At 42.8% G+C, this 16,705-nt stretch overlaps 1 protein-coding gene across 3 annotated transcripts in view; it reads right to left on the bottom strand.

Annotated features, from left to right (window-relative positions):
• PGS1 (phosphatidylglycerophosphate synthase 1) overlaps positions 1-16,705 on the bottom strand; it is a 45,227-nt gene that overhangs the window by 11,810 nt on the left and 16,712 nt on the right. For all 3 annotated transcript variants that reach the window (XM_020814029.3, XM_078384261.1, XM_078384262.1), the window contains 3 exons: positions 8,524-8,713; positions 4,850-5,028; positions 2,143-2,676 (listed from right to left, as the gene is read on the bottom strand). In XM_020814029.3, coding sequence (XP_020669688.3) covers positions 2,143-2,676; positions 4,850-5,028; positions 8,524-8,713 — 903 coding nt within the window. The remainder of the gene's footprint in view (positions 1-2,142; positions 2,677-4,849; positions 5,029-8,523; positions 8,714-16,705) is intronic.

Below are 16,705 nucleotides of genomic sequence, written 5' to 3'. Positions count from 1 at the left end.
CTTTCGTAGACACGTCCACTTCATCAGACATTAAGAAATATGTTCCTTCTGCTGAAGAACTAGCTAGTGTAGATAACAGGCACCTGGTTCTTGGTGCTGATGCTTTCCTACGTTTATTCTGCTTCTTCTACTCACAAAGGGAGATGTGGAACAACTTCCTGCTACCAAGGAGAACATATGCAAGTTTAGCATACTATCTTGAAAGTGTAGCTAGTGGGAGAAATCTTAGAAGGAAGACAAACAGAATTGGTACTATTTCTTATCCATACACCCTCATCCCTTGCTGTTCCTCATGACTGTGTCTGAGTAACTGTGCGTAGAGACATGAATGTGTTTTCTTAAGAGAAAGGGCTTAGTCAGCAGCATGCCCCACACCCAGCCCTCAAGCCTCTTCCCAGAAGCTCAGCAGGAAGGAGGCAGGGAAGATAGCAGTCTTCCCATAATCATTAACAGCTACAAGCCTCAGACAAACAAAAGCAGGGATCCCTGGAGAAGTGCAGCCCATTAGGACATGACCTTTGGGACATGCTCAAGGGAGCTGAGAGACCTGCCCAGCCTGCAGTTCATACTGTAAGTGACAGTCTGGCTCCTCAGTACAATGGAAACCTGACAGAAAGAACTTCAAAATCTCTGGAAGCTGCAATGCGTTTACTATCACCTTGGGAGTTCCCACCAAGTGATAGTGATAAATTGTACTACGCTGCAAAGATTCTCTAAATAAAAAGTTATCCACAAGAGCAGCAAAAGGTAGTCTAAGGTGATAAAGCGGGGGTACTCTTCATTGCAGCCAGGCAGTAGCTTAGCATTAATGTTCTCCTGTAATATAACCATAAGAGTTCGGGACATCAAAACCAACAGTCTTCCAACTACCTTTACAATCAGTGATCCTATGATTTCCACATAAGCAGAACATCCCAGGCAGTGATGAAACTCTTATCTATGACTTCAACAGCCATCTCTTCTCAATGGAGCACCAGTATGTTTCCTTCCTTGTTTCCCCACTCTTCTTTCTTCACAGAAGTTGAGGTATTCAATGTGAATGTAACAGGGAAATGAGGCACTACCCTCCCTGCTGTACCTGACTTCGGTATTCTCTCGTGCCCTTGTTGTTCAGTGCAAATGAGAAGTCTGGGTCACTTAAGGGGATGGATTCCTCTCCTCCACTGGACACTGAGTTCTCCATGTTCCCTAAAGCAATGTGGTGGCGAGGGGGATACAGTAATTGAGACCACAGGTCATCAGCTGTCATACCCACATTTCAGTAGAATTGGTCTTCCTATCACTTCCAGCCACTTCCTTGCAGGGAGACAATTTACACAATTTCCTGTTTTCCCAACTGTCTACCCCACTGCAATAGGAAGTGAAGAAAACAATACCAGACCAAATGACAAGGTCAGTAGCGAAAGGGTAACAATCCCTCCACACTTCTTCCCAAATCTAACTTTACAGGGCCTGCCAACTCTTTTTGCAAATTTGTATCCGGTTGCTATGTGTTGCATCACTGATATAGATACGAAGCTGGTAACAGATTTTAAATGACTAGAAAGCTTAACTGGAAGTTTAGCCCAATGCTGTTAAAACAAATTAATTACCCACAATATGACACAACACTTTTGTCTAACAATAATAAGACACAAGCTGCTTAAATCACAGTTGCCACACTACTTCTGTGGATTAATCCTCTTAGTTACGGGACTCTGATATATCTCACACACAACAGAAACAACTTGAAAACACTTACCACATCATGACCATGGCCTATGTCTAGTCTTTTTGACACTATCCATAATCTAATCATTTAGGATGAACAAGGGTAGAGCAGTAAAGGTATAACTTATTTAGGTGACAGAATGTCTCTTCTTAAGCAAATGCCATCAGAAGCGTAAATCCAACTGCTATTTCAAACTAGAGCAGGTTCACTGAATCAATTGAAACTTAGTGAGTCAACACTTATATAAGTTCCATTAATCCAATGGGTCTGCTTTTGGAGGAACTAACCACTGGACATAGACGACAGAACAAATATAGTACAACCCAATCTTTTCATTAAGGACTGGACTATCACAATGGATAAGTTCACAAGATTCTGTTTGTATTCAACATTGTTCCTTATACAATGTCTTTCCCTCTACAATGTCTCACCTTTGGCATGGAATGTCCACCCGCTCCTAGAATATTCCTGCAGCTGGACTCTGTCTTGCTGACCTACAGAGCACACCTCGCTGAAGAACTGATGTTCAATGTAAACATAGGCAGCAGGGATGGCACCAGCTAACCCTTTGGCCTCAAAGAACCCATTCACCTCTGGGGAGGCTAAAAGGATCTGGTAATTAGCCCTTGTGCCTAGAATCAGGTCCATATAGGCTTGTGTGAGATTGAAGTAGCCCGTGGTGAGATATATATTGGCACCCAGCTCTGCTTCCATAAGGAGGGTCTGCGTGACAATCTCATCAATTTGAATTCCAAAAGGTTTCATCTGTATTAGTGGATAAATCCATGTGTCTGGTTCTGGTTGCCTATCACCAACGACCTTGGGATCTGCAAACAATGGGATTTCTCCTTCTGTATGGCTCCTGTGGGAAGTCTGAGTGTGGAGCAGTTTTTGTCTTGTCTTTGCAGAGTTGATCACTTCCATCACTCTCCTATTTGCTGCTTCACAATAGGCCACCTTGTCTCCTAAAGGGAAGAATACATTATTTAATCCACAATGACTCTGTGATATATTCCTTGTACAGTTACAGAGACCCAAAGAACACCAATATGAACCCTGCATTCCAAGAATCATGGAAGTTAAATCACCCCAGGATACAAAGAGGAAAGCACATACACAAAAAGAAGCTTATATAGGAAATGGGCTGCTGCTTTCTCTTTTTTTCTAGTTTAGAGAGCCTATTACCCACCTGACATTTTCAGAATTTGCTGCTCAAACACATTGCATAGCATACATCTAAAACAGCATAATTTCACTGTCTAGGTTGGATCTTCCTAACTAAGAAAAATAGCCCTCAAGGCTATTTCCATTAAAAACAGTAGTAGATCTCACAGAAAGTATCTTAACTAGGACTTAACATGAAAATTCAACATCCATCCTATAATGGATGGTTTTATCTGTTCCCTCTTTCAGAACTGATACAAAGATGTGCTCCCTTTCTTCTGTTGTTACAGCCTGTTACTAAAGCAGATGGGATTCAAAGAACTCCTTTTCCAAATCATTTGAACCACACAGAAGAAGATTTCACACAGTCACCACAGAATGACTGCATTATACTCTCAAAATACAAATTCAAGTTGTGGTGATATAGCACGCTACACATATCTGATTAAGTCAGCTTGTGCCCAAAAGTGGAAGTCTCAGGCTGAACTGAACATACTTTGTTCAAGCTGTAGTAGACACCCACTCTTTGAAACATATAAAGTTAAACTGATTCACGCCACTAATTGGGACATATAGGTAAGCAGAAAACAAAATAAAGCACAGAAAGCCTTATGCTAGCAAAGCTAGAGACTATACCTACTATATCATTGAAAAGAAATCTGCTTCAAATTGCATTCTGTACTGAACATAAAACTGCATGGCAATTTTGCCCAGGTTCACTCAGAAGTCAGTATCACTCACTTTAATGCCACATGCCCAAGGATACATACATAAAACTGCAACTTTGATATGTTAAGAGTTTACAATACCATAAGACTGTCCTATACTGCAAAAGACTCACATAGGCTAGATATTTAGTATGTAGTTTATGCCGAGTTTGAATGCCATCCGCTTCTCCCAGCTGGCAAATGTTGGATTCAAACATGTTGAAGCAATCACCACTCTCTTGATGTAAGACAGACTCTCATACAACTCTGTCATTTATCCAGCAAGTTCAGTATAAGTGAATGGCAAAAATAAGAATTCTCTTTACTATAGCAAATACAGAAAAGTCAGTTTAAAGGAACAAAAATTCACACATCAGCCAAAAAGAAGTTACCTGATAAAATCTGCAATGGGCATGTTTGTTTTTGTGAAACTCCCACCTGACCATCTGAGCAGCTCTGTTTCTGAGAAGATATTTCAACAATTGGAAGTGCTTACAGAACAACTTCCAAGGGAAGATGATGGTCCAGTAGCTTACACTAGGTATGAACATTTGAAACTCCTCTGGCTGTAACAGAGGAAGATTATTTCCCTGACAAATGGGTCATGCAAAATACTCTCTAAGAGCACACAGTAATATCCAAGCCATGTGTATCCATGCATAATATTGTGAAACATATGACAATATGGGGAGTCATTTGGATTTTTAAAAACTCTCCCCTCCCGTTCATCTTTCCTGGTGTTCCAGGAAACAGCCAAATACCTAGTTGCAAAAATGGTTTCCATCATGCATAGAATTAAGCTTTGCAACCCACAGGATTTACCTAGACAGCATTAATAAGAGCTTCTTATATCCTACGAACACCTGTCAGTTATAATGCAATCTTTTAATAAATCCATTCAATCACTGTTAATCCCATTAGTAGGCTTCAAAGCCCTGAGGATATATCAGTTTCCAACTACTGGTAATAAGAAGATCCTAATTCCCAGTGGCTGGCTTTCCTTCCTCGGTCATCTAACAAACTCTTCCCCCACCCCACCCCAACAACCCTCCCACATCATACATTCCTCTCTCCAGAGTTTATGCTCACAACTAGCTCTGGAGTCCTTTCTGCCCACAGAGATGGCATTCCTTATCTCTCTGGAAATACCCAGAAGTTCACATCTTGCTGCCTAGGGGTACACTTTGGCTGGAAAACACCTGGGTGCCCTTGGGCTTTGTTTGCTGAAAAGGGACAGACAGACAACACCAGCTAGTGATCCTCCTACCTTGATAAGGATGTACCATGCCATCCACCATCTTGACTGTATTATCCTGCTGTAATTGCAAGGACACATCCCCAACAGCATCAACAAGCTCAGTAAAGAAATCTGCAATCTCAGGAGAGTTTTGCAAAAACACATAACGGTCTTGACGATTGGTAAAGTAGGAATCACTCAAGTTGGCCCTGAAGAGGGAAAAGCAGGAAAACACTGAAAGCGAGACAAGAATGCTAATATACATATTTCAAATCATGTCAGTCTGCAACAGGTAAAAAGAGACTGAGTGTAACAATATGTTTAAAGGAAGCTAACCAATGCATGTAGGCAGACTGCCTTCCTTTACTTTACTTTATTTAGACTTATACCCCACCCCTCTAGACAAAGTCTACTCAGGGTGGCTTACATAAATGATAAAATATAATAGAATAACATACTTAATAATACATAATAATAAAACCAACTAACTGATGCATACTGTATATACATTATCAAGATGGGATAATTGAAAACACAAAGCAATTAATTGACTGGAGGGAAGGCCTGCCTAAAGAGCCAAGTTTTTAAGTGGCTTTTAAAAACACCCAGCAAGGGAGCCAGGCGGATTTCCATTGGTAGAGTATTCCACAACCGAGGGGCCACTGCCGAGAAGGCCCGGTTTCTTGTTCTTTCCTTCCGGGCTTCTCTCGGTGTAAGGCCCCTCAGTTGTCCCTGCTGACTTTGTTAGGTGATTCGAGTAGACCTGGGTGGGAGAAGGCGATCTGCCAGGTATCGAGGTCCCAAACCATTAAAACTTTGAAATCAATGCAGAAATGAATGGGCAACCAGTGCAAAGCAGACAGGGTGGGGAAGATATGCTGATATTTCCTCACCCCACTAAGGAGCCTGGCTGCCGCATTTTGCACCATTTGGAGTTTCCGCATCAATCCCAAAGGCAGCCCCACATAGAGTGCATTACAATGGTCTAATCTTGAGATTACGAGCATGTGGACAAGAGTAGTGAGGGACCACCAAACAAGATATGGTTGCAGCTGGACAATCCGCCACAGGTGAAAATAGGCAGAACGGACCACAGACGCTACCTGGGCTTCCCTGGTAAGCGCCGGGTCCAGATGTATCCCCAAGCTGTGAACCTCGCTCTTTGCGGTGAGGGTCGACCCCCCCAAAAGAAAGGGAGTCACCCAAAACGCTGATGGAAGGGCCACCCACCATCAAGACCTCCGTCTTGTCCGGGTTCAGCCTCAACCCATTCAACTGCATCCATTCCAGTACAGTCTCCAGAAAGCGCTGAAGGGATGGAACGGCATCCACTGAAGAAGGTGAAAAAGAGATGTAGAGCTGTGTGTCATGAGCATATTGATGACACGATGCCCCACACCCCCTGATGACCCCATCCAGCGGCCTCATGTAGATGTTGAACAGCATTGGAGAGATGATCGACCCCTATGGAACCCCACAATTGAGGCTCCATGGAGTTGAAACATTCTCGCCAAGCTGTACTCTCTGGGGACAGTCCTCCAAGAAGGATCAGAGCCAGGCAAATGCCAGGCCACCGATTCCCAACTCAGAGAGCCTCCCCAGGAGGATATTGTGGTCGACGGTATCAAAGGCAGCTGAGATGTCAAGAAGGACCAACAAGGACATATTGCCCCTATCGGCCTCCCTCAACAGGTCATCCAGCAGTGCGACCAATGCCGTTTCCATACCATAGCGTGGCCTGAAGCCTGACTGAAATGGGTCCAGGGCATTGGTTTTGTCCAAAAGCGCCTGTAGCTGGTCTGCCACCACCTTCTCCACCACTTTCCTTAGGAAGGAAACATTGGCGACAGGCCTATAATTTCCAATGTCATCCGCCACCAAATTTGGTTTCTTCCTAATGGGCCTAATGAGTGTCTCCTTGAGGACAAGGGGGACCTTGCCCTCCTGGAGAGACCCATTAATTATTGCGGTGGCCCATTCTGTTGTTACTGGCCTGCCTGCTTTAATTAGCGAGGCTGGGCAAGGGTCAAGGGAGGAGGTGGTGGCACGACAGTGATCATTCACTTTGTCCACCACATCTGGCATCACAGGCTGAAAGAAGTCAAGGATTACTGGGCAAGGCAGAGCACTGGACATCTCTGCTCAATCCATTGTATTTAAGAAAGGAGAGAGGTCAAGGTGGATGGTCTCCACTTTTGATTTTAAAAATGCTGCAAATTGGTCAGGTGAGATATTAGTGGGAGGCCTATCACCCAGACCAATTCTGGATAGATCGTGAACTATACAGAAGAGCCCCGCCTGCTGATTAGAAGCTTCGCTTATCCGGTCAGTGAAGTGAGATTGTTTTGCAGCCCTTACCTTAGCTAGGTAATGGTTAGTTGCGATCCTGACAGCTATCTTGTTATAATCCGTCGGTTCCTCCCACCAAATGCACTCTAGCCGTCTCCTGATTCGCTTCATCGCTCGTAGGTCCCAGTTATACCAGGACCCTGGCCGAGCTCTGCAACAGAGAGGGCGTTTGGGAGCGATCATGTCTACGGCCCTAGTGGCAGCGGCAAACCAACCCTCCACCAGGGTTTCGACAGGAGCGCCAGACAGGGCAGCTGGAATCCCTTTCATGGTATCCTGGAATCCCACCTTCGAGGGCGGACCATTAAAATAGGCCCATGCTCCCTGCGGGGGGGGGGGAGTGCCATTGTGAGGTTACATTTTATTAAGTGGTGATCCGACCATGACAAGGGGACTGACTCAAGGTCAGTCACCACCGGACCACACTCGCTACGCTTGGTGGAGAAAACCAGGTCTAGCATATGGCCGCCCGTTTGTGTGGGACCGTTAACATGTTGGGACATGTTCAAGGAAGCCATGGTTTCCAAGAACTCAAGAGCTGGACCGGATACCTCCGCCTCCGCATGGATGTTGAAGTCACCCAGGACTAGAAGCCTCGGGGACTCCAACAGTGCTGCGGAGACGAAGTCTGCCAGCTCCAGTAGGGAGGTGGCTGGGTTGCGGAGAGCGCGGTAACCCAGCAAGATCCCAATACCATCCCTGGCCCCAATCCACACATACAGGGCCTCCAGACCTGGCACCACCACCGAGGAGCACCTTGTAACCTCCAAGGTATTTCTATAAACAATGGCCACTCCCCCCCCATCCCTCCAGTCTACCCTGGTGCTGGACTGCATAACCTGGAGGGCAGGCCAGGGTTAGAGGAACACCTCCTCCCCCCCCCCCAATCCAGGTCTCAGTTATGTAGGCCAGGTCTGCGTCCTCCAGAATAAGATCTTGAATAAGCTGGGATTTATTGGACACAGACCTGGCATTCAGCAGCATCAGCTTTAGAGTAGAGGGCCAGCTGAACTGCCTACCTCGAGGCTGGCAGTTGGTCACAGTGCCAGAACAGAGAACAGCCTTCAGACATCTGTTCACTGTTCTTCTAACAGTTCTTCCCAACCCACCTTTCCAATTTTGCTTAGCTAAAGTGGCGGGGAGAGACTCAGGTGCAACTCATTTGGAACAGAAATAGTAGCAATGTTCCATGAATAAGATGAAAAAAAAAGCTATGCTATGTTGTCTTTAGAGCAATCTGTAAGGCCTGTAACTTGCTGTGTCTCAGTAGAACATCCCTCTCATTCTCTGGAGATCACAGAATTCCTAAATGAATCCCCATGTTTTACAATATTTCATTTTAACAAGGGACTCACCCACTCAAGATAACGTTATCATCAAATAGATAGACCTTGATATGTTGCAATCCAATGGTCTCATTGAAACGCTCAGGGACCAGGAGTCGTAGGAGACCACGCAGATTAGGAGTATGGAAGAGGGACACACGGACCTGCTCTGGAAATCTCTTCAGGAGTGGAAGGAGCATGGTCCGAGAGTTTTTCTGACCTAGGAGACGAAAGAAATGCATTTGCTAGGACCATCAGTTAAATATCCACTTTTGTCACAAGTTACTTGTCCGAGTTGAAGTAAATATCTTCTTTAATCTATTTTTATAGCACTTAAGATCATCAAGATCATGGATCATTATTGCCCATTATGACTAACATGCTTATATGCTCCAAATCTGTATCACCATTAGTTCAGACTACCAGAAAAAAGTGCTTTTCGATCACTACCGCTATGTGGCAAAGTGAAACTGCAGAATCTGAAATGTTACTTTAAAAATTTAAGTACTGACCATTAGAATTCTGAAATAACTGTTTTAGCTCAGAAAGCTGAGCACCTGGCTGCAGCACTAAAAATTGGGAGTTTGCATCCTTATTGTGTCTCCTGGTAAAGAAGCCAGCTGAAATCCGCAAGAGCATACGTGACCAAGGGGGCTCAGGACCTTGGGCATGCAATGTGGTACCAGAGTGCCACAAGAAGGAGGGACTGGTAAAATATTGCTGAGCACTTTATTCCTCAAAAATCCTGGGAATGGCTGCCAAAAGTCAGAATCAACTTGAGAGAAAATCATCATCATGCCTTTAATCAAATACCTATCTAGACAGCTGAGTGATGGTGTTAAAGGCTACAGGCCTCATTATGGAAGAAATGGCCTCAATGTTTCCCAATTAATATACATTGACAATATTAAATTATCTGCAAGCTCTCCTGATAAACTGAATAGTCTCTTAAACATTGTTGAGTCTACTGTACGGATGTCAAAATGAATTTTGGTGTTGATAAATGCACTAAAAGCAGCAAACCTATAAAAATCTAGGCATCCATGAAAATTACAGTTTATTTTATTTTATTTAACTTATATGCTGCCCACTCTACCCAAAGGTCACTCTACCCAAAGGTCTCTGGGCGGCTTACAACAATTATAAACATAAGGAATTTAAATCATTACTGAGGACCAGGTGCTTTGATAGTGATGATGGTTCTCAAAACATAACTCAATTCAAATAGAAAAATGACAGCTACTAATAGGTAGGCAACCTCAATATTAACATATTATTTTGGAATTGTGGACTGAAAGTATAGTGATCTTGATAATTTGAATAGGAAAACCCAGGTACTCCTGTCAAAATACCTGTGCTATCATCCAAATACAGAGTGCCTTTCTTTGTCACGATGCATAGATGGGCGCAGACCTGTTGATCTCAAGGATTTCTATATGGGTCAAACTTAGAAACTACTTCAGTGGAGTATGATCCCACTTTATCAGATGACAGTAGAAAACAATAAAGGCCTAACCATTACAACGTACAAGCGAGAACCAACCTATGTTAATGAAAGATTCACAGTGTAGGGATGTGTGGCTTAAGAAACCATTACATGACACTACTCCAGTTACCTCCTCGATGATAATGTCAATAAGCAACAAGCAAACCTAGTTATTTGCACTAGAGAGTATCAGAAAATAATTATGTAGGAAAGTGTAAGTGATATGTGTAGAACTTATCATGAATCCAAATTCATCATAACATAGTTGGATGCCCTAAACTAACATCAGTGGATACACGTGCAAAAATAACCAAATTGCAAAAATAATTTTTCAGCAGCCGCCTAAAATGGTCCGGTGGTCCTGACAGGCAGGGTATCAATCAATCAATCAATCAATCAATCAATCAATCAATCAATCAATCAATCAATCAATCAATCAATCAATCAATCAATCAATCAATCAATCAATCAATCAATCAATCAATCAATCAATCAATCAATCAATCAATCAATCAATCAATAATGGACTACTCCTGTCTTTTCCTCCACATTATAAATTCCAGCCACCTCCTGTTTTAGAAAATGAAACCATAATACAGTACTATACTGGAGAGGCACGTTATCATGAATAAAACCGTTGATTTTAATAAACGAGGTATTATAATTTTGGATAAAAAACAAAGAAAAACATACTTTAAAGAAGTTGAAGTTCCATTAACAAACAACTTTTTAAAAGTACAGAATGTACAAAACTTGCAATGTACAAAACAGTAAGGTAAAAAATTTAAAATAATACGGAAGCTAGATCAAGTCATCCTCCTTCCCTTACTAATTTCAGTAGAGTTGTTCCAAAACTTTGGTTACTAATTTAAAACAATTGCCAAGAGCTGCTAGTTTGCTTCCAGAAATCCAAATATGAGTGACTGCAAACATGCCATCTTACCCACGCATTTTAGGAATTGACTCCTAGTGCTTACGTTTGACCCTTTCATCTGCCTCCCCCATGCACCAGCCATGCTGTGAAATAAGAAGTATGATACCAGTACTAGTAGTAGTAGTAGCAATAGTAGCTGTTGTTACTCCAAAACACTATAATTAGTCACTTTACAGTTGTAAAGGTACTTCTACTTCCCCGTTTATCAAAGGAAACCAAAACGGTTACTTTTTAGTTACTTTGGAGATGAACAGATGAATGTTACAAGCTGTAAAAACTGAAAATAAATAATGTATACACATTGAGGACAAGATAAAAACAGTAACATAGTAATATTAATAAGCAAACTGTGTAACAGTATGCCTAGCCTTATGCTATGCAACAATACTGATGAACAATGCACATACATTTTTAAAACTTAGAGAATTACACTGATGCATTGCATTTAAACATAGCCTCAGAGTAACCAGCTGAACAAAGAACTCATCATTGAGTAAAAGGCAGAGGACGGCAAAAAAATTCCTAACTAAGATATTTTGCAATCCTGCATATTTTAATCAAAAGTAAGTCACTATACCAGAAAGTTACAACAAAGCATTCCTAGAACAACCTCTTTGTACAGTGGTGCCTCGCAAGACGAGCGCTCCATTTTATGACAAAATCACATTATGATGACGTTTTTGCGATCGCAAAAGTGATCGCAAAACGATGTTTCCTATGGGGGAATTTCGCTTTGCGATGATCAGTTCCCTGCTTCGGGAACCAATTCTCGCAAAACGATGATTTTCCTACAGCTGATCGGCGATTTCAAAATGGCCACCGCGTTTTAAAAAAAAGGCTCCCTGCTCTTTTCTGGGACAGATTCCTCGCTGCACGGGATTTTAATGAATTTCTATGGGCTTTTTAATTTCGCTTTACGATGTTTCCAGCTATTTCGCTGGAACGATTTAACATCATAATGCGAGGCACCACTCTATATCTACTATACAGTACTTGGAAAACACACAGAAAAATAGTACTGTATAGTACGAATTTCTAATTTGCAGTATCTTTTTGGAAAAAAATAGAAGTATTTACATAATAAAATAACATGCAGAATTAAGATAACATAGAGAAAAACAGGTGACTAACAATTCAAAAAGGAGAACACATAGCCAGCAGAAAGATAATTATAGAAACAGAAATAATGCATCAATCTAATGTGCCTCTCTGTTAAGGTTCTATAAGGGAGAATTAATATAATGATAATTGTGTGCTGTCAAGTCAATTTCTAAGCTGTCATTTCTCAAGTCTCAGCCTAAGCAGCACTGAAGAACTCAAGTCTGAAAGCTTAATCCTGTCTGATATAGGAGAGCAGGTATTGCTCTGTGACTGGCAGGTGCCCTGGCTGCAAAGCCTGTGCCTGGGATTTTGAATTCCCACTGTCCCTCCTGGGAAAGGGGCAAGCTGAGCTCACTCAGTGTGTGTGTGTGGGGGGGGGGGGGCTAATAGGATTATGTGCCCTACTGCCTGTGTGGCCTTGAACAAGCTGCACACTTCAAGAGCAGAAGGACTTGTAAATTAATTCTGAGTAATGGTTGTTGTGGGTTTTTCGGGCTCTTTGGCCCTGTTCTGAAGGTTGTTCTTCCTAACGTTTCGCCAGTCTCTGTGGCCGCCATCTTCAGAGGACAGAAACAGAACTCAATTCAAAAAGAAAAATGACACCTACTAATAGGTAGGCAACCTCAATATTAATATATTATTATATTTTCATATATATGGAGGCCCCCAAGGTGCTGAAAGGTTGTGAAAATATCTCAATGAGCTACATTTTGACTAGCCCTGGTGCATGGAATTTGTTTAAATTTGAAATCTGAGGAGAAACTAAAGCAGGATATGTACCCAGCCCAGGCCATTCGGCTGCAAATCAAGCAGGTACTTAATTTTATATCTAACCGAATAAGTCAGGCTCAGTTGGCTAGATGTCTCATAGAGCAGAAACATAAATGGTGGTTTCCGAGTGCAATATTCAGAAGCATTGAATTTAAATTTGCTCTTCAATATTCTGTTCCCTTCAATGTAGAAGAGAACAGATAACTGATGGTGGATAGCTGTTCCTGTTGAAGCCAAGAAATAGAAAGCCATGTAGAAGGGCATGTATGAAATCAGTGTATGTGAAAGGACAAGGAACATGACATTAAACTGTTACATCATAGATGCCTTTCTGTTTTGAATCTTAGCTGCGTCTTGAGGTCTATCAATACCCACTGTTGGAGGCAATAAATCTTTGAGAATGTGATGGGAAAGTGCATGATGGAGTGGAAATCTAGGAAAAATGAGCTTCTATTCTCATAATTCAATGACACACACATACACACCCAGCTGAATTATGGGACTGAGAGCTGTCAAAATGGCAGGAGACAGCATGCCCTTCTTACTTCCATACTCTTCCCACTCTTCTTCTTTGTGCTCTCGGAAAAGCACACTGGACCCCTTTGTGAGTCGTGAGGGTTCTGTGCAACTTGCAAAGGTGGCCAGGGTGCTTTGCAGAGGGTGCAAAGAAGGGGTATGGAAATGGCATGGAGATAAAGCAGATGTAAGATTTCCTGGTGTTTGGAAAGCTCCCCATCCCATACTTTGGCCTAGTGTGGGGTGTGTATGGGGCTGGGAGTTTATTTCCCCCCCCCCTCAAAGTCCCATTCTTAATGGGTGGTGGACCAGTTCCAGGTAGCAGAACAAATCAGTGATCAAACAATTTTCTAGTCAGAAGTTTGTTTGTTTGTTTATTATTTATTTAAAATATTTATATTTCCTTTCTCCTTAAAAATGATCCAAGGTGGCTTAAATAATTAAAAAGACAGTATTTAAAAGCTAAACAGTAAGTATACGAATATTTAAAAGTTTAAGAAAGAATTAAACAAGCATTAGATTTAAAATGGTAAGTAAAATCAATACTAAAACACACTTAAAACAACAGTTTTAACAGAGCACAACAGTCCATTTAAAAACCCTCTCGGATCACCAGTCACTAAGGAAAAGCCTGCCTGAAAAGAAAGGTCCTTGCCTGCTTGCAGAAAGACAACAAAGATGGAGCCATCCTGGCCTCCTGTGGGAGGGAGTTTCAAAGTCTGGGAGCAGCAGCAGAGAAGGATCTCTCCTGTGTCCCCAGCAAGCATGCCTATGTGAGGGTAGGCATGAGAGAAAGGCCTCTCCTGATGATCTTAATGCCTGGGCAGACTCATAGAGGAAGATGTGCTCTTTTTGATAGTTTGGACCCAAGCTGTTTAATCCTGCTTTCCTTATTTATAGGTGGAAATAAGACGCTGAACGCTAACACTTCATTAAGTTTTCAGCTTGCATTGGAAACAGGGCAAAACATTCCCATCTCAAAATGGAAGAGTAAGGTCTGACAGTTAGGACTGACGGAAGCCTTAATGTAGCAATTTGGGGGGGGGGGGGGGTTGCTAGAAGAAATCAGAGCCAAGTATCTTTTACAGTGTGTGGCATCCATTACTCTCTGTTCATCAGTTGAAATAATATAACCTACTTCTCCCTGGCTGAAATATTTAAAAGCTGGTTGGATGGCTCAGTGACTTAGGTGTCTGGCTGTGGAGACAGAGGTTGGGAGTTTGATTTCCAGCTGTGCATCCCACAAGAGTCAGCCTTTGTAGCCTTGGGTGACCCACATAGTTACAGGATGCCTTCAGAAGAAGAAAACAGTAGACCGCTTCTGTGCACTCTCTATCTAGAAAGCCCTGAAAAGGGTCACCATCAGTCAGAATAATCAGTTACGGTAGTATCTCGGTTTATGAATTTAATGCATTCTAGGGGACGTTATGTAAAGCGAAAAATTCGTAAACCCAAACGTGGATTGCTGTAGGAACGGGGGTGGCGCTACAAACCTCCAGGCACAATGCATCTTGGGGAAACTTTCTTCGAAAACCAAAAACCCTGAAAAAAACCCTAAACCAAGGCATTATTTTCAACGGATTTCTCTTTGTAAACCGAGGCGTTCGTAAATAGAGGCACTACTGTACTAGAATTCCTTTCCCCTGAATAATAAAGATATAAATAAATTACATCATAACTTCTATAATTACAGAATGGACTTTTAAATTTTCCAGTCACACTGAAAAAGAAATGATGTTATTCCTTATATTACAAGCAAGCATGATTGAAATCAATAAAACGTTGGCTAAGAATCTACTATAACCTGGACCAAGATAGTCTGCTTTACCAACTTTTAGAGGACACATAGGATCATCTAATTTGGTAAAGAAAATAAGATTGATGGGCATTATGACAGACACCTTGGATTCAATGTCCCAATCGGAAGCATATTGAGCAATAAAAAGTAGGCTTTTGGACTTAGAAATACAGGAATTTCTAATCTCATGACCTAAGGAAAAATGAAGAAGTCAAGTGCTGAGGCTTTTCCAATACAAAAACTAAAATCTGGAACACTTTGCTGGATTGTACCTATGGAAGAATATAATTATGCTCTTTATAACTCTATGGACGCGTATAGGCTTGATGTGAACATCTACAACAGAGTATAAGGCTATTGCCCTTTGGCCTTTGACGACTGATTCCAAAGAAAAGTCTGAAACTTCCTCATTTAAAGAACCTGTAAATACTTGTGATGTCCAATGAGGTGGACAGGATGCTTGTGCGCTGTCATGCCACCACCTCCTCTTTTGACCCTTTTCCAGCCTGGCTCATCAAAGCAGCCAAGCCGGTAACAACAGAATGGGCCACCATAATAATTAATGGGTGTCTCCAGGAGGGCATGGTTCCCCCTGCCCTCAAGAAGACATTCATTAGGCCTATTAGAAAGAAACCTAATTTGGTGGCAGACGAAACTGGGAATTATAGGCCTGTCGCTAATGTTCCTATCATGAGTAAAGTGGTCGAGAGGGTGGTGGCCGATCAGCTCCAGGCCCTCCTGGAGGAAACTGATGCCCTTGATCTGTTCCAGTCGGGCTTCAGGCCACAGCCTGGTACAGAAACAGCATGGGTCACCCTGCCGGATGACCTCCTGAGGGAGGCTGACAGGGGCAATATATCCTTGTTGGTCCTCCTCGATATCTCAGCAGCCTTTGATACCATCAACCACGGGGAAGCTCTCTGAGTTGGGAATCGGTGCTATCGCTTTGGCGTGACTTCGTTCCTTCTTGGAGGACTGTCCCCAGAGAGTGCAGCTTGGCGGGATGACTTCCACCCCATGAATCCTCAATTGTGGGGTTCCGCAGGGGTCTAGCATTTCACCAACACTATTTAATATCGATATGAGGCCGCTGGGTGAGGTCATTTGGAGTTGATGACACCCAACTTTGATGACACCCAACTCTACCTCTCCTTTCTTCCTACTGCAGTGGATGCTGTTCTGACCGTTGAACACTGCTTGGGGACCGTTCTGGAGTGGGTGAGGGCAAATGGACTGAGGTTGAATCTGGACAAGACGGAAATCTTGTGTGTGGTGGCCTCGGCATCAGTGGGTTGGGAAACTCCCTCTCCTTTGGGGGAGTGACTCTTCCCATGAAGAGTGAAATTCGCAGCTTGGGCATCTGCCTGGACCCGGATCTCACCATGGAAAGCCAGGTGACATCTGTGGTCCGGGCAGTCCATTTCCATCTTTGGAGGATTGCCCAGCTGCGTCCCTATCTAGACGCTGGGACACTCACAACGCTGATTCATGCCCTTGTAATCTCAAGGATAGACTACAGTGGTGCCTTGATTTACAACCATAATCCGTTCCAGAAGATGGATGTAATTCCAAATGGTTGTATGTCCAAGCACCATTTCCCATAGGA

The sequence above is a fragment of the Pogona vitticeps genome, chromosome 2, assembly GCF_051106095.1.
Source record: "Pogona vitticeps strain Pit_001003342236 chromosome 2, PviZW2.1, whole genome shotgun sequence".
Lineage (NCBI taxonomy): Eukaryota > Metazoa > Chordata > Lepidosauria > Squamata > Agamidae > Pogona > Pogona vitticeps.
This window is presented reverse-complemented; position numbering and strand designations above follow the sequence as displayed.